Source organism: Cornus florida, unplaced genomic scaffold (genome assembly GCF_030987335.1).
Source record: "Cornus florida cultivar Cherokee Brave unplaced genomic scaffold, ASM3098733v1 CherokeeBrave_3.0.0_Hap2_Chr06, whole genome shotgun sequence".
Taxonomy (NCBI): domain Eukaryota; kingdom Viridiplantae; phylum Streptophyta; class Magnoliopsida; order Cornales; family Cornaceae; genus Cornus; species Cornus florida.
The window spans coordinates 56,472,773-56,495,997 of record NW_026775576.1 but is presented as its reverse complement, the minus strand read 5'-3'; the positions used below and the strand labels follow the sequence as shown (position 1 = coordinate 56,495,997).

Below are 23,225 nucleotides of genomic sequence, written 5' to 3'. Positions count from 1 at the left end.
TTTCATTGTTTATTTGGAATATAAAGGACATAGATATGATCATGCTTACAAGATTTATTATAAAAAATGGGGGAAAGGGACTCTGTTACTTACATTTCCTAATAATTGAATCACATTGCTGCAATATGTTACTCCTGCTGCTTGTTCTTCTTCCACTATTCTGATTTTATTAAGACCTGTACTGTCCATCTCATTGAATGGAATGAGACTGAACTTCTGTAAAAACTTCAGACTTAACATTCTTTTCTTTGATAAGTCAAAACTGTTGAATGAACATTTATTTCTTTGATAATTAATAGCTGTGTGTTGTTGCTCCATCTAAATCCCATTTTATCTTGTGCATTAAAGATGGCTTTTATAAGGAATAGGAACGCTGAAATCTATCTTCTTATTTTGGGTAAAACATTTGCAGTTAATGTTATTTTTTGTTTTAACTCATTGTATAATCATTGTTATGTTTCTATTTTTTTAGTCGGTTGTTTTTCTACATGTAAAAACATATATATATTTAATACAATAAATTCATAATCACACTCAGATATTTGTCTTTCTTTTGGTCATCCTATATTTCTTATTGTTATCTTCTATATTTTAATTTTTAACATTTCAAAACTTCTCTTGAGATCGGAAGCGGGCCCATTGGTTGGTAACATTTGAAAAGGAGTGTTCTATTTCTCTCTCTCAGTTATTTGTTTTGTGGCCTTTGGACTAAATTTTTCTATACCTTTGCTCTGATTTAAGGATGGATTAGAAATTAATTGGAAGTTTGAGTTCATACATTACCCTTCACTAATATGATGTCATATCCAATATTGCGAGTATATGTGCATGAGATTAATTATGTGTCACAGCAGGCCTCTTAAATTTGCACTTTTTTTTACTTGATTTCATCTCATGACGATTTTTTTTAATACTGAAAAATAATCTTTTTCCCATGTCTTCAGGGGATTCAAAGCTTTAAAGCAGACTGTAAAGCTCTATTACAGATTAGGGAAGTATAAAGAAATGATGGATGCCTATAGGGTTATGCTAACGTATATCAAATCAGCAGTAACACGAAACTACAGCGAAAAATGTATTAACAATATTATGGATTTTGTATCTGGATCAGCCAGTCAGAACTTTATCCTCCTGCAGGAATTCTATCAAACCACCCTGAAGGCCCTTGAAGAGGCCAAGAATGAGGTCAATATTTAATCTTATTTTTCAATCAGGAGCCTTTTATGTCTAAGATGTCATGTATTGCCCTCTTCTTGTGTAGAGGCTTTGGTTTAAGACAAATTTAAAGCTTTGCAAGATTTGGTTTGATATGGGCGAATATGGGCGGATGAGTAAGGTATGTTGCTTGTTCTGGTAGTTACTTTTAGCTGTCTTACTATTGTGTAATGTGTTGTATAAAAACAAATTTTATTCGTTGCACATTACTAGATTTTGAAGGAACTCCGCAAATCTTGTCAAAAAGAAGATGGTACAGATGATCAAAAGAAAGGAACACAATTGTTGGAGGTGTATGCGATTGAGATTCAAATGTACACTGAGACAAAGAATAACAAAAAGCTCAAGGTAAGATATCCTTTAGTTTTTGCTGTCTTACCTTTTGTATGCTGAGATAACAGATTATGTGTGTCAGCATGCCTGCTAAGGATATATGGCCATAGTGTACTTTTGTTTGTGAGCTGGGAGTTTTACATAACGCTTAGCTAGAATCTCTCTTTACTAATAATAAAGCTGTTACTCTTGCTTATGATATAATATGTGTGTGTGTATTTTGTACTTATGTCCTGTCTTGTACCTTTTTCGTATCAAGAAATCATGTCATTTCTTTTTGATAGGTAAATCACAAGTTATGCGAGAGAGAGGTCAAAATTTTCAACTAGTTAGGATCAAAAGCATGTAATTGAAGTGTATGTAGAATCTTTGATATTTGAGGAAAGCCTAGAAGTAATGTGTAATATGTTAAGATGAGTTATGAGAGAGAAAAAAATTCAACTAGTTAGGATCAAAAGCGTGTAATTGAAGTGTGCGTAGAATCTTTGATATTTGAGGAAAGCCGAGAAGTAATATGTAATATGTTTATTGTAACTAATAAATAGTCCCAGACTCCCAGTTGTTGGTTTCAAGAATATTTTGGTTTCTTCTTCGTATTAGAAAGAAGTTTTTGGCATGGATTTATGGAATCTTCTACGACGTCTAGAGATTGGAAATATTCATGCTTGCATATATAATAATTATGTGATACAACCAGATATATTTATTAAAATTTAACACAACTAGAATTGAAATCAAGTCCTACGTCACCCCTCTGTTTATGTTACAGCAGCAGCAGCAACGACAACAACAAACAAAGCCTTTTCCCAACTACTCAAATTACAATATATATATTGTCAAATAAGATATTAATTTTGTTTTGGTTTTGAATAAGAAAGATTTCACTATATTTGATAATTTAAATTTGTGTGAAAAATGTGTGCAATTCTCTGTTAAAAATTGAGTAGTCATTCCTTCAACTGCGTAATGCAAACGAGTGTAAAAGAAGAAGAAGAAAAGAAACATGAGGAGGTGGCTTCCTCCACTTCAATAATCTATAACCTTCTGTGTCTATTTATAAGTGTGTGAACACAAATCTGATGTTATCCATGAGAAGTTTAAGAAATAGCAAGTTTGAAAAGAAGAAGTTTGGAAATCAGACCGTTATCAAGGTGGGTTCCACCTTGAACCTCTTGTAGTAAAATTTTTCTGATCTAGTCCTAGTTTTTAGTCTCCTTTGTTGCTGATTCTGTTTCTTTCACTTTTTATTAAATTAATCAGTAAAGGATATTTTTGTAAATTTAGGTTTTGTATTGTTGGTCAAGTTGTGATATTGTGTCTGTCAAAGAACTTGAGTAGGTTTCTATAAATTCAAAGTCTCTAGTTTATAAATATGGAATCCAAGACAAATTAGAATCTGAATTACCTAAAATTCTATGTAATCCTTTTGAGTTCAATAGAGAACAAATTTTAGAGAAACTTCCAAGACTTATGCTCTTTGATGATTTTTTGAAGTTATATAGGGGCGCAAGTTGGGTGGGATAAGCGAGTTGAAGGGTCAAAACTGAGCCCAACCCAATGTATTAAACTCTCAACCAAAACAGTGGAGTTACGTGCTTACGTAATTGACTTTTATCATCTTGATAATAGTGGAGTTATGTGGGATGTGCGTTTTAGGCGTTCTTTTCAGGATTGGGAGATTGCAGAAGTTTGCGTCTTTTTCGACCTGTTGTATAGACAGAAGGATGTTGGCAGAGGTTGTGATGACATTTTGTGGACCCCCTCTCTTCATGGTAGATACAAAATTCGTTCCATGTTCTTGTGTTTGTCTAATTTTATTGGACATAATTTTCCATGGAAGTGTATTTGGCGTTCTAAAGCTCCTTTTAGAGTCGCCTTCTTTGTTTAGACTGCTACCTAAGGAAAAATTATAACATTGGATAATCTGCGTAAGAGAAGTAATACCATTGTTAACTGGTGCTGTCTCTGTAAAACTGATGGTGAGTCCGTGGACCATATTCTTGTGCATTGTCCTGTCGTGTCTGATGGTTGGAATCTCATATTCAGTATTTTTGGCGTTCAATGGGTAATGCCTAAGCACTCTTTTCAATTAATTAATGCTTGGAGAAGATGCCCTGTTACTGATCATGCTCGTGATTTTTGGAGGGTCACCCCACACTGTGTTTGGTGGTGTATTTGGAGAGAGAAATAACAGAAATTTTGAAGGAAAGGAATCGTCTTTTGCAAACCTAAAGTCTCGTATTCTTCGCTCTCTTTTCTGTTATGATAGAGGCAGCGCTTGCTCCTCGATTGATGATTTTTTTGTTCTCTTGGACTCTTTTGGTCCGTAGGTTTGGCTTTTGCTCTTTTGTTTTTGTGTATTAGGGACGCGTTCCCCTTTTGAACGTTTTTCTAATATATTTTTTACTTATCAAAAAAAAATAAAACTCTTAACCAAAACACAACACACAGAATGAATTGGGTTATGCTAGTAATACATCTAGGAAATTAAATGTACCTGGGATGTTTGGGCTATGTTCTTTGCCTTGTTTAGTATGCATTGGGTTATGCAGTGGTCAGCAATGGAGGCTCGAGTCTTGGAGGGGATGTATAGTGGGGAGACATGCTTGTGGTACTTGGAGGGCAGGTCCTTTATGTAAATGATGGGCTTGTGGTGTAAGAGAAACAACTGGTCCTTTGATGGTGTAGAAGATGTGACATGGTTGTGAAACACCATATTTGGCTTGTGATATAGTTGATTTTTTTGGATAGTATGAGGCTATAGGGCTGTATTCTTTTGTATAGTTGTTTGGGATGCTTCCCTTTTGGGAGCCTTTTAATAAAAGTTACTTGTCAAAAAGAATTTAATTTCCTGCACTAACCATTGACATGCGCATATCTAGATTTGCTTAATCCCCTACCCTCACCCATACTTGTAAAATTCATTTTTCACAAGTCCCAACCCTTCGTCCTGCAATAACTCATCCATAGAACACAAAAGTTACTGTTGTGGGTACTCTTCACAACTGTATGAAGTACCTCAAATCTTGGTCTTCCCTCGCTTGATTATAATTCAAAACCCTAATTATTTGATACACTCTTGCAAACCTATGAGACTTTATTGTTTACCAAGCTCTTAGCTGCAAAAAGCTACCTGGTAATGGACCTGAAGCCATATTCACTGCTTTCCTACTTTAATTTTGGTACTGAAGCTGGCAGGAGTGTTATTTCCATTTGTCCTACACATGCTGACATGAGGAAAAGCCCTAGGCACCTCGCTTCATGCTGTGTAGTTGATCAGTGAGGCGGCAGCAAATCGCATTGATATGATTCAGTTTGGAAGCTTGAGGGGGGTTAAGAAGTGGGAAATTTGGGAACTTATACGATGTAGTTCTACCAACTTCCACTCATTTTATCCTGCCGTTTAATGTTAAACCCTCTCTCGAAGGTGTTGAATTTAGCATCTTCTCCTTGCAGCTAGTATTGAAATGCGTTGGATCTAACTTAGTCAGGTTAATGATCGATGGAGTTTCTTATTTAACGAGCTCGATCAATCAGTTGGGTTATGTAGAACATTGTGCATAAAAATGACTGACACAACAGCATATCAAAATTAGGTGGCCAGAGGACCACGATGCAATTGAACCAGAATTGTGCAGAAATTTCTCAAGCGTGTATTGGGTTTGACAACAAAGCACTGATCTGGGTTTTACTCTAATTATCAGGCTTCTATGCAATATAGGATTGTAGCAAAGAATAATAGATTCACCGTGTCAATATCATATAGCCCAATCAATGGAAGAGTTTGCAGATTGCTATCTATGGTTTATTGCATGTGGGGCTTACTCATGTCGTTTGACTTTAGAGAAGAACATGGATACTTCGGAAGCCAAAAGATGAAGGAATAAAGAATAAAGTGATTTTCTTTCTCCTTGTTATTTGATTTGAAGATTTGATCATTGGATTACAGATAAAAGGTTATGCATAGTGGGAGAAAAGAGAGGGAGGTTGGTACTCCGGGTGTGCATGGGCGGGTGTGAGACACTAGCAAGCTACGGATGCACAATTCCACATCGCTTATATGTGCTAGTGATATCTCTAAATGGTATGAAGCCTTTTGGGGTAAAACTCAAGAACAAAACTGAGCGGGCTCGGGCCCAAAGCGGACAATATCATACCATGTGGTGGAGTAGATCGCTACAAATAGTATTGGAGCCCAGCCAGAAGTGTGGCCAACAAGGACGTTGGGCCTCCGCGGGGGGGGGGGGGGGGGGGGGGAGGCGATTGCGGCCCCGACTTGTGGGCGGCACCAGCAGGCTACTATGTTGGCAGGCTACGAGTGCACAATCCCACATCTCTCTTATGTGCTAATGCTATCTGAGAATGGTACGAGGCTTTTTGGGATAAAACCCAAGAACAAAACCGTGCAGGCTCGGGCCTAAAGCGGACAATGTCATACCATGTGGTGGAGTGGGTCATTACAAAGAAGTTGTGTCTTCGTTTAGAAAAGAACTTTAATTTTTTGTGGTTTCACTCTGATGAAAATTCTGGATGGAGCTCTAAGGAAGAAGGTTTTTTCAGAAATATGAATATGAAATGAACTTTAAAAGAGATGGAGAATGATGTATAAGCACCTTTGGTGGTGATATTGCATTATACTATTGTCGAAAGCAAACTCTTTTTTGTTGTAGCACACAAGGTATGTGTTGCAATAAATAGCCGCAAACCAAGAAACAATCACAAAACACGAAAAAAAAACAAGCACCACACAAGACACAGATTTACGTGGTTCGACACAAGTTGTGCCTACGTCCACGGTGAAGATCCGGCAAAAGATTTTACTACGCAAAAATCAAAAGATTACAAGTTTCAGCCCCAAACCCTTGCTCTCACTCTCTCTCACTCTTTTACCTGCAATTTTCAGTTCTCCCTGATCTCACTCCAAATTCTAAGCGCCCTTATATATCAGGCTACAAGAGAGTACTAAACAGGGTCCATGACCCACAAGGAAAAAAAGGGGCAAAAAAATTCAGGTCAACTTGCGAGCTGGTCCGAAACAAAATTCGGGCCACAACGTCAAAGTATGCTACAAGTACTCTCTTCTTCCTTTCAACATATTACTGTTGGTTACGGCATAGGTAAGAATATGAGATGTGTCGAACAACAGACCTAAATCGAACACTTTTTCCCTTTATGCAATGAAGATGAGGAGAATGCTCAAATTTTTACCTACCTAGATAGTTGGAAACAACCTTTCCACCACATCCCATTTAATTAAATTCTAGTTCTTGCGTAGGTGTCTCCTTAAGAACAATAATATAATAGATTACACTATTATATTAATATAACATATATTCTATAATTTCTATGTAATTGCAGAGGACGTGGTTCCTTACTTTTGGCACATTTCAAGTCAAGCTCCCAAGTCTATTTGGGAATCAGGGAGGGTCCGATGCATAGACACACTCTTGGCAAACTACATGTAACGTGATTCTGTCCCTTTTTTCTATAGCGAAGACAAAATAAATTAACAACAATTTCATGTTCTTACCGTTGTATGGAAATGCCCAAATTTTTCAGTCTAGAAAAAAGCCCAACTCCAGTGCCCATCCAATGTTACATGGACTTTTCAAAAGTAGTGAAGTACCCATGTCGGACACCTATTGCTCGGACATGGGTATGGGATACGTGTCCGACACTTTTGGTTGGACATGTAGTTGAAAAGCATGTCCAATTATTCAATTATATTATATTATTACTTTTAAAATTTGTTAAATTCCTATGTTGAACATTTTATTAGATATTACTTTACTCTAAAAAAATAAAATAAAATAAAATAATTAATAAAATGAATATTTAGCCGTTTGGAGATTTGAAACGTCCGACACATGGTTACATACCCGTGTCCGACGCACGTACCTGAGTCCATGTAGCATGATGATCTTTGGTCATAAATCATAATGAATCCACATTACTTTAACAACATGCTAATTTTTCAATAAATATGGAACTGAAGACCTAGTGAGATCTCAAGTATCTGCGATCTAAGTTACACAGATCTGGAATCAAATAACGAAGGGTAAAGAAAAAAGGGAACACATCTCGATGTGATAGAATGAAGAAGATTCACGCTCGATAAGATGTTTGGTGCCTATTACATGCAAGTATCAATGAATCTTTATACAGATGAGTGATTCACAATTACAGATGTCTGTTCTGTATTGATGCTATTATTCTTATTGCACATGGTCTCTGGCAAAGGGGAGGCGGTGCAGGGGCTTGTGTCAGAGTGGAGGCAAGGTGGGCCTGAGGGGTTGGTCAGAGTGCATTTTGTTATTCTTCAATGGAGAAATTTCAGAAGAGAGAAAAGACATTGGCTTTCAGCAGTCAATTGGATGGAACGATTGCCTTCTTAGGGATGAATTAAGTAATTCATTCCCTTCATGAGAAGTCATTTCCAAAATCTGTTTTCTTGAGCTTTGATTGGAATTTTACACTTGAAAAAGCCTTGCCAAAGGCTCCTCACAACACTTCCTCAATCTTCACATCCGCCAATAAACTCAAGGTTGTGAGAGTCTCTAATGATCCTGTGTCACGTTGCATGACACCTGGATTATTCTGAATGTGCCACGTTGCATGCCACCTTGGAACCACCTGGCAACGTGAGCTATGCCACCTCAGGGACACCTAGTGTGGGAGTTGGGTCCACATTGAGAAGAAAGAGACAACTTCATCACTCCATATCTTACTTTCTCATAGCATTTGAAGATAGAGACTTTCTCATCGGACTCCATGTATGGCTGCAATATCCATTGCAAAGCAGCTCTCTACTTGATTTTTCTGAATTTGGACTGATTGTATACCTTTATTTTAATGAAATTAGGTTCAAATTGTGGGTTATATTGATTAATTTTGGTTGTTAAACCTCTGCATTCACATCTTAAGGCGAGCATAAATTTGGCAAGTGCTTCCATAAGGGTTAAAGATGATTTATGACACAATATATGAATTCTGGAAGAGGAAAAGTAATTAGAGAGCATTTTTTTTGAGGCGTTATTATTATTATGACTATTATCATTGTTATCTATTTGCCTTTTACATGTTAGGTCTTGATATCCTGTAATATTGTCCATCAAATTGGTTACATTCCACTTTCATATTTTAATCTTCTATTTGGGAGATGTGATGCTACCCTTTCAGGATGATTTTGTCGAAGGCTTCTTGATTTCTGGAATGATTTCAGTAATATGATTTTTGGTATGGCCTACAATTTGCCTCTTACACTGAGATTCATTTAAATATGGACTTGTTGCAGCAATTGTACCAAAAAGCACTATCAATCAAGTCAGCGATACCTCATCCAAGAATTATGGGAATCATTCGTGAGTGTGGTGGGAAAATGCACATGGCCGAGCGCCAGTGGGCAGAGGCAGCTACAGATTTCTTTGAAGCTTTTAAGAACTATGATGAAGCTGGTAACCATAGGCGCATCCAGTGCCTAAAGTATGTTTTCTTTACTTCCTTGTTCACTCTCTCTTTTTTTTTTCTTTTTCTTTTTTTCTGTCTTAGTTGGTACTCACACACACTTGCCTCTACTGAGGCTTGAACCCGTGACCTCCATTTGGGAAGTAAGGGCCTAATACCACTAGGGCACTGTCACTCTCTCTCTCTCTCTCTCTCTCTCTCTCTCTCTCTCTCTCTCTCTATATATATATATATATATATATATATATCCATGCACATGTATGTGTGAGTTCTATCCTTGGGAGGCTGATGTGAGTAATCTAAATTTCTGAATATGAAGGTTGATGTGGTATGTACTTGAATGAACTTGGTTGTCTCCTCAAAGCCCCACTTGGACAAAAAGTGTACGTGAGTTGCTTACCCATAAAAAAATAAATAAAATAAAAATAGATAAATGGTTGTCAGGTGTCTAATTATCAGTCGTCTAAGCTGAATCTCAGGCCAAAGCACCGTTGTTTACACTATCGAAGCGCCCAACTCTTTTGTGCCTTAAAATAAATCCAGGTCTTTGCATGACAGCTTGTTAGATCTGTTGATTTTCAAATATTATTTTGACGCCTTCTGCTCCCCTCCCCCTTCCTTTTTCCTTTTTCCAATCTTTCATTATCCTTGAAATTTCTTCCCATTTTTCTCTATTTTATGGTGTCATCCTTTGCATACTAATGTATTGTCATGTGTCATTCCATGTGCAGCATGGAGTCAGGTGTTTAACCCTTTGTTTGGCCAATCCAGACCAATTATTTTGCACATTACTACCAACACTCTGCTTGTCTTATGGTTAAAGAGAGACTAGGATGTCTTCACATCTATAGAAGTTGAACATATCTATTAGGTTTTACATAGTGTTTTTTAAGGTAAAAATCTGTCGTCTAAAATGGCTCCTAAATAGAGAAGGTTAGTGTCAGTTGACAGTACAAGATTTTGAGATTCATCTCTCAGATTTGGATAGAGGTAGACTGGCAGACTAACATTTAGTCCGTCCATACAGAGAATTCTCATTCCTGTATTTCTCTATTAAAGTCCATGTAAATACCTGTATTTGCCTACTTTTAACATATCTGCGTCTTCATTTGTCCCTTTCACTTGACCCTTTTTTTTTCTTTTTCCATTGGTCCATCTTCATTTGTAAATATCTAACTTGACAGATACTTGGTTCTGGCTAATATGCTGATGGAATCTGAAGTGAACCCATTTGACGGCCAGGAGGCAAAGCCGTAAGTTATTTGAGAGGTTTATTGTCAAAATTTTATTTATTCTGCTGTTATCTTTATATCTATATATGTATGTATTATCTTCCAAATTGCTCATTTGTAGATATAAAAATGACCCTGAGGTTCTGGCAATGACAAATCTGATAGCAGCTTATCAACGGAATGAGATTTTGGAGTTTGAGAAAATCCTTAAGGTATGGTTATAGTACTTGGATTTAATATTGTCTACCTGTTTGACTGTTTTTTCATTCCTACCCTCTCCCTTCCTTTTCTGATTTCAAATCGTCGGGAATTTCTTCAGAGTAATAGGAAGACAATAATGGACGATCCATTTATTCGAAATTACATTGAAGATCTTTTGAAGAATGTCAGAACACAAGTGTTGCTCAAGCTAATCAAGCCCTATACAAGAATTCGGATCCCATTCATATCAAAGGTGATGACCATAGAGATCAGTTCTGTTCATTTTTATGTTTATATCTAGGAAACAGGGGTCATCATTTTTTTTCAGAAAATGAAGGTCCAGAGTTTTTTAACCTGCCCCAGAACTTTCTCAATAATATATATTCTTCTCTAAAAATGTATTTCATTTTTCTTAACAGTGGATGGTTATAATAGAATAATAGTTCCTAAATCAATTTATTGAACTATATTAAGTTTCACAACAATATTTTTTGTTTCCACGTCCAGGAGCTTAATGTCCCAGAAAAAGACGTCGAGGAGTTATTGGTTTCACTGATCCTGGATAATCGTATAAATGGGCATATTGACCAAGTGAACCGGCTGTTAGAGCGCGGTGACAGGTGAGACTTACAATTGTCTATATGTCTTTTTGCATTCCGATTAATTCATTTGTTGCCGCCTATCAATTTCTCATTTGTTATTATATTTTTCCATTGGAAAATATGTGATGCAGGTCAAAGGGAATGAAGAAGTACACCGCTATAGAGAAATGGAACACACAGCTTCGGTCCATCTATCAAACTGTTGGCAACAGGGTGTGTTGAGGTTGCGATTTCCGATAGAAATGTTTGTCATCTGAGACTGCCCTTTTGGATTTACTATTTTGTCATACTAATTTGAAACTGATCTTGCTGTCTTGTTAGAACTTGTGCTGAGTTGCATACGTTGTGGATATGGCAATATTTTGACTTTATATATCACATACATTAGTTAGTTCAGGAAAACTTAAATTCCAATTGAGGAATGTTTTAGACTGTCGTGCAATTGCAATTGTCCAACCTCATCTGTTCGCACAAACTTTGCTGATGGATTCACCTCGTTTAACAAATGGGGTCAGCCAGTTGTGTAGTTGTATCATTGATGTTTAGGTGTGGAGTTGCGATAAAGAGTCCGGTAGTTGGACACATCTACATATTTATGTGCGTTATCAAATATGATGATATCATGATGATGTCATCTTCCTGTCCGACTCTCACAGTCCGGCTCTCACAGACTATTTATCATTTCTTGGGTGTGACATTTGAGAAAGCTTTTGCCATATTAGCCCCCGTACTTGCTTGAAAGACCTGTTACAAACTTGCAATATGAAACCCAACTGGTCTATGGGTTGACATTGTCAATGATTTTTCATGTGGAGCATGTGCTTAATTTTGAGATTGTAACTACTGTTGGTCCAAGTCTTACAATCCTCCGTCTCACGTTTTGCATGCGAATTGATAAAATATTATTATTGTTATTTTGATTTGTAAAATTAAATGTCATTCCTTGAATTCAGTTTAATAATCTAAGAATTTAAAGTGATTTCACATGTGACATTTATTATATAGATCTAAAAAAAACTTATACAAATATGCAGTTTTGAGAATGAGCTTACAGTATAATATTTCATGTTGCTGTTTGTTTCGATCATTTTATATTTCTGCTGATTACTTGATAAATGTCCTAATTGATGATATTTTCAAGCAACTTCTTAAAATAATATAGTAGTACTACAGCATTAAATGTGTATTTACAAGCAAATCATATTTTAACTTTTTTTTCGTAAAAGATAAATTCTCATGGAGTCCATGAAGGAGCCATAAAAGCCAAACCTGTCAATGCAGGTCATAGGGCACCAAACAGCTTAAAACTGAAATACCCAATTTACATTGAAGCAAGAACTTAATGTCTTCAACAATAACAACTTTATACATGGTCTGGGATTACTTGATTCAGGTCAATCACAACTTGACATAATTTATTTGGGTGTTAAAAAATTGATAAATTATTACATGATTCTGGACAAATTTTCGATTGACAAGTACTGCTATGCTTGGGTTAGGTCAATCACTTTTAATGCTTGGATTGAAGGAGACCTGCATAGACATGTTAGGTCTTGATATCCTGTAATGAGAAGTGGGTTAAGTAGTATTTTATAATTGTGAAACTCTCATTAATAATTAGAAGGTGAAAATTGTTATTTCATTTATGTTCCATCTAATTAAAAGTGTATGATAATAATTTAGTTATCTTTTTTTTTTTTTTGTCATCTATCTTAATCTAAACAAGAATACTATCATTTCCTTTATTTTCTCTCATATCAAATCAAACATGAATAAAAATTATTACTGTCATTCCTTTTCTTTTCTTTTCTCTCCAATGTATCCATAAGAACTATAAGCGTGTAAGATTTATGTCAGTTTTATTCCACTTTTTGGTTACATGTCAATTGATGATTGGCCGGGACCAATAGTCCCAGAACCATATAATAATTTCTCGTAAAAAATTATTTACATGTTGCTTAATTTATTTGCGTGTTGAGTTGAGATTCGCGGGGCATGTATCAATTTCTCCTTCAACAATTGCCAAAGACAAGGGTCAGCTGTCCCACAGAGTGGCAATCACTTTCTAGATGAAATGTAAATAACCCCTGAAGACATTCTCTTACAACTTCAGCTACCTAACCACATGCCCACTCCTTGGAGGAAGACTGTAGCCCTCTTAACAGCTTGTCTAACTTGGTTAGGAAGCACCAAACCATCAACTTAATTGTCAAAGGTAGCATCAGTATTGAGTTTGAGCCTACCTTTTAACATGTGACTTGTAACGGAACACACGTGCAGTCTCCTAGTTATACATGTACCGAATAATTATTAGAAAAATTTTGTGAAAGAAACTTTAAAAAGATTCGAATTCTCGGCATTCAAGATATGAGATGAGAGTCTTTGTCACTAGGTTATCTCTTTGGACTAAACACCAAGAATAACACTTCTTTTAAAACTAAATCCTTAGAGGACTAAGTCTTCAAACCATTCGCAAATGTCGTGTTGTAGTTGGGTTGCTCCCCTGTCCGGAAGCCCGTATCCGAGGGTATAAAAATTAAATCCTTAGAGGACTAAGTCTTCAAACCATTTGCAAATGTCGTGTTGTGGTTGGGTTCCTCCCTTGTCTGGAAGCTCCTGTTCAAGCCTTACACCCTCCTTTTTTAAAAAAAAATGTCTCCTAACCATTCTAGTCCTTTCTGACAAGAAATTCATTTACCAACTTTATTTTTTTGAGAGCTCAAACCCTAGACCTTCTATTTTCTAATGTAAAGAATACTACTTTTACTTTATTTTGTAAAAATGCTTTCTGATTTATGATTTTTTAAAGTAATATTTTTATATTAAAAAATTTAGGCAATATCTTTTAAAGAAATAAAAGAAACACACAGATTTCTTGACTTCTTGACTTGCATTACTTAACAAACAAAAATATATAGACAATCATACCGTGTTAAAAACATTTGTGATCTTGAACATATATTATTTCACCAACTAACATTCCAATTTCATCTGTTTTAGAAAGCCATGTAGTTGTAACATTGATATTTAGGTGTGACATGTAACAGAACACATGCAATCCCCTCGTTACAGATGTATCGAATAATAAATGAGAAAAATTTGTAGAAGAAATCTTAAAAAGATTCGAATTCCAGTTTCAAGATATGAGATGAGAGTCTTTGTCATTAAGTTATCCCTTTGAACTAAATACCAAGAATAACACTTATCTGAAAACTAAATCCTTGAGAGTACAAAGTCTCCAAACCATTCGCAAATGCCTGATGTGGTTGAGTTGCTCCCCTGTCCGGAGATCAGTGTTCGAGCCTTACACCCTCTCTCTAAAAAAAAAATATCTCCAAACCATTCTAGCCCTTCCTGACAAGAAACTCATTCACCCACTTTATTTTTATGACAACTCGAAATCCTAAACCTTATATTTTGAAAAGTGAGAATATTATTGTGTAAAAATGTTTTTTGATTTATGATTAAACTAATATTTTTTATATTAAAAAATTTAAACAATATCTTTTAAAGAAATAAAAGAAACACACAGATTTCTTGACTTGCATTACTTAACAAACGAATATTTATATATAGACAATCATACCATGTTAAAAACATTTGTGCTCATGAATATATATTATTTCACCAACTAACATTCCAATCTCATCTGTTTTAGAACCATTGATATTTAGGTGTGACATTTGTGATCTAAACCCTACTGGCATAGGGTTGACATTAAATCACCACAGGTTGTCCTATGTGCATTGAGAAAATTTTCTCCGAATGACCTTAAAAAAATTCGAATTTCTAATTTTTAAGATGTGAGGTGGGAGTCTTTGTTATTATATTATTTTCTTGGATTCCATACTACCTTATTAAATATTCAATTATTTTGTCCTTTTCAAATTTATCAACTCATGAAAGATGTTAAACTTTAAGATTTGATCAATTATATTATAAATAGTTACTGAAATATAATTTTTTAAAATAACATTTTTGTATTAAAAAAATTAAACAACATCTTTTAAGAAAAAGAAAGAAATAAACAGATTTATTGACTTTGCATTATTTTACAAAAGAAAAATATAGACAATCAAGTCATATTAAAAGACATTTTGTGATCTTTAACGTATATTACTTCACCAAGTAATGACATATATTTATAAATAGATAAATTACATTTACCTTTCCTGTAAATAGGGAAACTTACAAAACCTCTCCTCAATTATGAAAAATTACACTCACCTCCTCTGTAAGCGACACAAGTTTAATGTCGGTGTAATTAAAATTACTCTTCTGTCCTTTATTATTTAAGGACCCCATCTCTCTAGTTCAAACCTAAAACCAATATAGTAGAGAATGTATATCTCATAATTTAAAGATGTATATATACAAAGCATCAACCAAATACCATCCCTCTTGGATCATATATGAGGTTGGCCAATTGAGGTTAGACCGTCGCGCAATTGCAGCCACCCAATTTTGTTTGTTCACACAAATTTTATAAATTTTTTTATCACATTTAATAAATGAGATCGGATATTTAAGTAGTTGTATAGTTAATATTTAGGTGTGACAATTGTGAAAGCTTTTGCTATATGAGACCCCCATGTATCTCTAATTTCTGGTTTGTTTAAACCAAAATTACATGAAAATGATGCGAAACAAGGTCTAGAATTGGTAACGTAAATGTGGCTTGGCTAGATCTGAACCCCACTGGCATAGGGTTGTCTTTGTCATTAATTTTTGTTAGACCATGTGCTTAATTTTGAATTTTTAATTAAGGTTTTGTTTTTCTTTTTTTAAAAAAAAAGTTAAAGCAATTAACTCACACACCTTACTTTCACCGATGTTCGAACCCTGACCTCTCTTTTAGGATAAAAAGAGGTGATACCGTTAGACCATTTAATCATTTGATAATTTTTAATTAAATTGGATTACATACCACAACACAAAGGAGTTTTTCTTTTATGTTTCACATGTAAATTGACACTCTAATAACAAATTTTTTCTTAATTCGTAAATCTAAATCTATCATTCCTCCGATTCAATTTACGAATTCACACTCCTTGAACTACATGTGACCATGTTAAATACACACACACTACATGTGACAATTATAGTATAGAGCAATGAATTGAAATGCACAATAAAAATTGATAACAAAAAAAAAAGGGTACAATTTTAAGAATGGACTTACAATATAGATCTACAAGTTGTTTGCTTGTTTGATATTCATGATTTTTTGTTTTTGTTATTTAACTCGATAAATGTCCTAATTATAGATATCCAAGCAAATTCTTAAAAGAGTATATGGATGCTTATGAGTCATAAGTTATGACCTATTTAGGGTCCGTTCGGTATGTGCTTTATATTAGTGTTTTTGTTTTTGTCTATTACTATAGCAGTGAACAATGAAAAAAATATATTTGGTAAAAAAATATTTTGTTTTGCACAATGGCAAAAATGTTTTGTGAATAGTAACCAAAAATCGAAACACCAATTTAGTTACATGTTTCAACACTGTAGTAATGGATACTGTAGCGATGAACAGTAGAAAATTAAAAAAAAAAATCTTAAATGACATTTTTAAACCAACCATTATATTTTTCAAATTTGTAATATTTTTTTTACCAAATATGTTTTCCTGTTTTTGTTTCAAAAAATCTTACAACAAATAGACATTACCAAACATATTTCTGATTATATTCAAATCACTTTATAACAAAATCACTTATTTTGTTTCGGGTTAAAACAGAATGCCAAAAACAAAGCGCAAATCAAACAGGGTCTTAGTTTGTAACTTTAAGAACAATTTTCTATTTTTTGTTTTTTGTTTTCAGAAAACAACACAAAAACTTAGCTTAATTCAACTTTGCTGAGTTTTCAAAAAAGCTAAGTTAAAAAAAGACTTATTATGTTTTCAGATTTCTTGAAAACTATTTTCTAAGTTGGAAACCAAATATATTAATTCTTAAAAACATTTTACTTTGTTTAGTTAAAATACTTACTTTTTTTATATTTTTAACTAATGTTTTTTTTGTGTTAAGAAATATAAACAATATCTTTAAAAAATATATATATATATATATATACAGATTTCTTGAGTTGCAATACTTAACAAATAAAAAATATAAACCATCATGTCATGTTAAAAACGTTTGTGATATTTAACATATATTATTTCACCAAGTACTGACTTTTGTATATTTATATATTTAAAAACGTTATGTACACGGACATATTAGTACTATATATATATATATATATAGTTGGCTGATTTTTTGAGTTTGGTAGGTTTACCTTGTCATATAGTCTTTTTTAGGTAGCATAATTAAAATAGTAGTAAGAGTAGAGAGGGTCCACCAGTCTCTTTCCAGACTGCTACTTGCAATTGTGGTTTTTGTTTGTTTAATTTGATTTTCTTTTTTTTTTTTCCTTTTTTTTTTTTTTCATCAATCATTGGTCCCATTCCTTATTATAGATAGGTACATGTTGCTATATATTTTTCATTTTCCATGGTGTACTATATCATTATTAGATAGGTGTTTGTTTAACATGGTAATATTTTTGTAATGTATTTTATTTACTGAACAAAACAGTACTCTGTTATGAAGAAGTGGATTTCAATTCGTGTTGTATTGGGATATAATGATTTACAACTATGGTTTGAAATTACAGTCACAATGTAATGGACTCCTGGTAAGTATCAATATAAATCAAATAATTTGTTTATGAAAATATGTAATAATATCGAACCCTTAAAAAATAATTACGAAGCGATAAATAATTCGCGTATTGTCCGTACAGTGAACCATACTTACTAGGCCACCCAATGAACAGAAAACATGCAATGCACTGTTGATATTACTGGGCAACTAATGATCATTCAGAGTACATGTGACATGTGATGCATTGATTTTTAGTACTCTTTGTTTACTTTACTCCAACTGGATAAAGTGAAAAAGAGAGGGAAAGAAGCCTAGGGCTATAATTCCACATTGGGCCTTCCCTACATAATATAATATATATATTGATATTACTGGGCAACTAATGATCATTCAGAGTACATGTGACATGTGATGCATTGATTTTTAGTACTCTTTGTTTACTTTACTCCAACTGGATAAAGTGAAAAAGAGAGGGAAAGAAGCCTAGGGCTATAATTCCACATTGGGCCTTCCCTACATAATATAATATATATATATATATTTCTAATTGGGACTTACAATATCTACTGAAGTTAGAATTTTGACATCTTTTTAGAAAGTTAAAGTCTTATATGCTAAATCACATGCCTATTAATATATTATTATTATTATTATTTTATCTTGGCAATATATTCTCACATTCACTTTCTTATTTTTATTTTTTTCTCTCTTTTTTTGAATTTTTGTTTTTATTTACAAAAAAGAAAAAGAAAAAGAAAAAGAAAAGTATGATTCCCAAAGACAATGAGAAACAACCCAACAACTGGGCTACCAAGGCATTTCCTATAATTACATTACTTTGATCGTCTCATATGAATTTTATTTATGATAAACGTAGAAAAATTTAAATTACAATATTACCCTTTATAATTATTAAATAAATATATTGTTACTAATATCTCAACTCTCTTTTTTCTTACCCAACAAAGTAAAGTGTTCATTAATCCTTTTCAATCATCTAACTAAACAAAAAAAAAGAATTACGTTATTATTTTCATCCCTTCTTAAACTAATCACCGAGCATCTCCTCATCCGGACTGAATAAGTCGCTCAGGAAGCATGATCCCAAATTAATAGTGGGGGCATGCTGGGTTGTTTGGTCCTTGTGGTACCATCCTGACACCCACCCTTTAAAGGAAAGAAGTCATCATCAAACAGCTAGCTTGACCTAATGGTGGTTGGTCCTACCCTGAATTTCAATGTCTTTATTTTTTATGAACCTACACAAAGGTTGATCCAATTTAATTTGGCTTCCTAACTAATGGGTTCTAGACTAATGCTATAAGCTCTGGTTGAGTATTTGAGTTTCTGTAAAAATAACGTTATATATAATCAATGTGTGTGTGTGAATTTTTAAAAATTATAATTTAGGCTTTTATTTCGGTGAGACAAGTAATTTCAAAAGTCTTTTTCAACAAGTTGCTCTCAAGAACTATTTAGCCCCACTTTTATATCTTAATTTTTGGTTCATTTTAATTTGGAGTTATTTTAGGGTAATTTGTTTAGATTTAGCCACAAAAAAATCTAATTTTCCCTCCATTTTAATTTGGCTTCTTCAATAAAGCAATTTATAACTTTATTTTCTTTGCGTTTTATCACGATTTATTAATATAATATCAAGATATGATTAGTCATGCAACTAATTCTAATATCAAAACGATTAAATATTTTTTCTCTGCGATTAAAACTTTTATTTAACAAAATTTGAATAGGTATAAAGGAAAAGTTATCAAATTTCTACAATTTAAGATCACTTAAATGATATAATATACTTTTTGCAATTTTTTGGAGTGTGGTCCATAAATGCACCATTTGTGTGTGTGTATTGATGATGACGTTTACTATTAGATCAAAACATAACAAAAACCGAAAGTGTGAAAAAGATAACACGATTGATTTAGTACATTCCAATTTCTAACTCAAAACTCCAAAAAGTGTGAATTTTAATAATAATTCACAATAGACCAAGTGACCATCAATTAAAGTCCAACCCATATTCAATATATATATATATATTTTAAGAAATATTCTACTAAGTTAATTTAAATATATAAAAAGTTATAAATATTTAATTCTTTGCAGATGTCTTGATAACTCAGGTTATCTCTTTAGAGATTAATGAGATGACATAATTCATTAATAACATGAATTAAGCAAGACGGATTGCATATATATATATATGATTATATGTATATGTATATAAATTATATTTTGATAATTTTAGTTTTAAAGAATGAAACCTCTTAACAAATCATAGTAATGGAACTAGATAAATGGAATAATCAATCATATTAGCAAAACGGATCACAAAATATCTGAGAGATTTTGTTGGAAGTTTGGGATCGGATCAAAGGCATATCCTGTGAACATGATAGAAGCCACCCCTTTCCTTGTGTGGGGTATAATTTATGGGATTCAAAAGGCTCCACATTGAGTTGCAATTTCTGACAAGGGTGTTTTCTCGATAATGACATCAATGAACCCTTGATATAAGTGGCATAATTTTTTTTAATGGCTACTATTATTACAGCTTCAAATATGCTCCTACTTTTACTATTTTTAATTTAATTTTATTGCTTTTACGATTCCATCACATTCCTATCTCGCAATTATTTTTTTAAATGAGTATTATTCTTAAGGCTTCAGTTATGCTCCGGCTTTTATTATTTTTAATTTAATTTTATTACTTTCACGATTCCATCACATCCTTATCTCTGTTGAGAAATTAAAGCTTGTATTGCTATCTCACTTGAGAAATTAAGGCTTGTATTGCCATGTTCTCTTTCTTAACATTTTCCCTTGCACTAAGGTTTGGACACTAGTTTGGTAAGCAGTGACGTTCAAGTAACTTTGTTCAAATTAGGGTGTGTTTCTCTCCGAACGTTCCTTTTTAAGAATAAATAAATGTGGTATATTTATTTGTTTAAAATTGTAATCGTTTTCAGATAAATGAAAAATTAAGTTGTAGGTGAGGTGTTTGATTATAGTTTAAAGATGTGAAAATGAATTTGTGGGAATTGCTTGTCCCATGTTTGGAAGATGAAAAAATGTATACGCTTCAAGAATGATTTTTTAGGGTTGGGTCCTTGGACCAGCCGAGTTTTGTGGAGGAGAGTCCCAAACAAACTTAGGTTTAATCCTACCGCTATTATGACTGGACCAGGACATTTTTATCGAATGATTTAAATATAAAAGTTACACATTTTAAAAGTTTATTTAAGTTTAAATTTCACTGTGTAAATCTTCTTTTTTTTTTTTCATAAATTAAATAAACTGAAAAGCAATTACTTTCAATTAACTTTTTATTTAGTAAAATAATCGTATTAGGAACTTGAACTCACTTACATATTTTGTTCTTTTGACAACTTGTACTATTATAATTTCCTTTGAAAAGTAGAGCATATACTATTAGGTCGTAATGTTATTTTGATAACCTTAATGTGAAATGGAGTAATTAAAAATAATTTTAAAAAAATAAATTTAAAAGAATATATGATTTATGACAGCAAAGAATGAAAATGGGATGGGAAATGAAAAAAGTTTTTCTTATCCAAACATATTTTTTTTACCCAACTTATCCAAACACCGAAAGTGTTTAAAAATTTTCCAATTTTTTTTTTTTATTTTATCCAAAACATTGCCACGTATATAAAATTTAAAGAAGACGTGTCAAAGTAATGTTTTTCTTCTTATATTTGGTGGTATTTGCGTCATTATTCTTCTTATTTGTTTATTTATTTTTTATTATAATAATAATTAAAAAAAAAAAACTGTGTACCCAAACCGAATGGAAGACCGAATACTAATGTGGCAATGAGATGGTCCCAAACTCACATGTCCACATTAACGGTCTAAGATTTTGATGACAAAAGTAACCTCTATTATTTTACCCTCATGTATGATATATATATATATATATAGATAAATCTTATCATCGGGCCCACTCTTTGTCTCTCTTCTCTCTCAAATACGAGTGACGGAGCAAACCCATTTCAGCCATTTCTTTCCCCGTTTCTCTCTCTAGAAAAATATTTTACATAACTGGACAAATATACGTCTTCCTCGCTTGATTGTGTCTGAAACAAATAAGTTACTATCAGAATGTATTGATTTTAAGAACATATCGGTGTGATTTTATTTATTGCCGCAAAAAAAAAAAAAAAAAAAAGAATATAGTTGTTGGAATAAAATCATTTTCAAAACGTGTTTTGAATTTTGATGGGATTTTAATGGAAGTAATTAATTATATAAAAATGGGTTTTATTTAATTTTACGAGGGTTTTATTTAATTTTACGGATAAGTTGAAGAAAATTAAAATTAAAATGAAAAGGATAATATGGAAGCAAAGTATTAGTGTACCGTACTACCATGTACGTACTGCGTGTGTAAACCGTGTCCGTACTGCGTGTGTAAACCGTGTGTGCTGATACGATGCATGAGCAGTCGGATAAGTTCACGGGTAATAATTGTAAAAAGGTGATGGTGGAGTACGACGGAACGTAGTTTTTGGTGTGTGTATATATAGATATATATATTCCTTTGAAAGTTCTATAACTAATCATCACATTAAACACAATAATTCAAATTGTAATTCAATCCATACCGATGCGCACAGATTTGCCATGAATACATAAAAATATACTAGTAATAATATATTATATATAAAAATAATATAATTTTTGTCATTATATTCATATAATTATAAATAAATTAATAGTTAGAAATTTAGAGTTAAATGTTTATTATTTTTGCTTTCTTACATTGTAAGTTAATTTTCTAACTAATTCATGATATCTCTTCGATCGCATTGAATTTTTTATTTTTTTAAAATAGTAATTACAAAATTATTGTGTTGTATTTTGAAAGTGTTCAAAACGTATATTTACTGTGTTCATATCGTGTCTCATTTATATCTGATCAAGAAAAATAAATATTTATTATTCAAAATACTTCTATCTATATTCGACACCTCTCCAAGCTGTATCTGAGTGTTCGATACCACCATAACACTATAAGAGAAGTATCCATACTTTCGAAACTTTATATAATTTATTTATATTATTATACAAATCTTTTAATAATTATAATTGTGCCCCCACTAAACTCATTAAATTTCACAAAAGTTTTTAAGAAAAAAAATTCAAAATTCATAAGACCCCCATTTTCTAATTCATTTAGGAAGCACAAATGCAAACCCGAAAATGGAACAGTTTATTTTAAAAAGGGGCACAAAGTACTATATGAATACATCAAATAATAATAATACTATATATATATATATATATATATATATATAAAGTTTTGCTCGTTTTTTATCTACATAATTATAAATACAATTATTAATTTAATACTTAGAACTAGATATTTATTATTTTTGTTTTCTTACATTTTACATTATATTTCTAATTAATCTATAATATATTTTAAATTACATTGAATGTCATTATTTTTAAAATTATAAAACTATCATGTCACTAACTAGTGT

The 23,225-nt window shown here is 32.7% G+C and overlaps 1 protein-coding gene across 2 annotated transcripts in view; it reads left to right on the top strand.

The window, feature by feature from the left end:
• LOC132311576 (COP9 signalosome complex subunit 2) overlaps positions 1–11,508 on the top strand; it is a 55,582-nt gene extending 44,074 nt beyond the window's left edge. For both annotated transcript variants that reach the window (XM_059809551.1, XM_059809550.1), the window contains exons 4-12: positions 945–1,185; positions 1,262–1,336; positions 1,429–1,563; positions 8,843–9,030; positions 10,197–10,265; positions 10,366–10,456; positions 10,564–10,698; positions 10,953–11,065; positions 11,179–11,508. In XM_059809551.1, coding sequence (XP_059665534.1) covers positions 945–1,185; positions 1,262–1,336; positions 1,429–1,563; positions 8,843–9,030; positions 10,197–10,265; positions 10,366–10,456; positions 10,564–10,698; positions 10,953–11,065; positions 11,179–11,269 — 1,138 coding nt within the window. In that variant the 3' untranslated portion in view covers positions 11,270–11,508. The remainder of the gene's footprint in view (positions 1–944; positions 1,186–1,261; positions 1,337–1,428; positions 1,564–8,842; positions 9,031–10,196; positions 10,266–10,365; positions 10,457–10,563; positions 10,699–10,952; positions 11,066–11,178) is intronic.
• Positions 11,509–23,225: the final 11,717 nt, after the last annotated feature.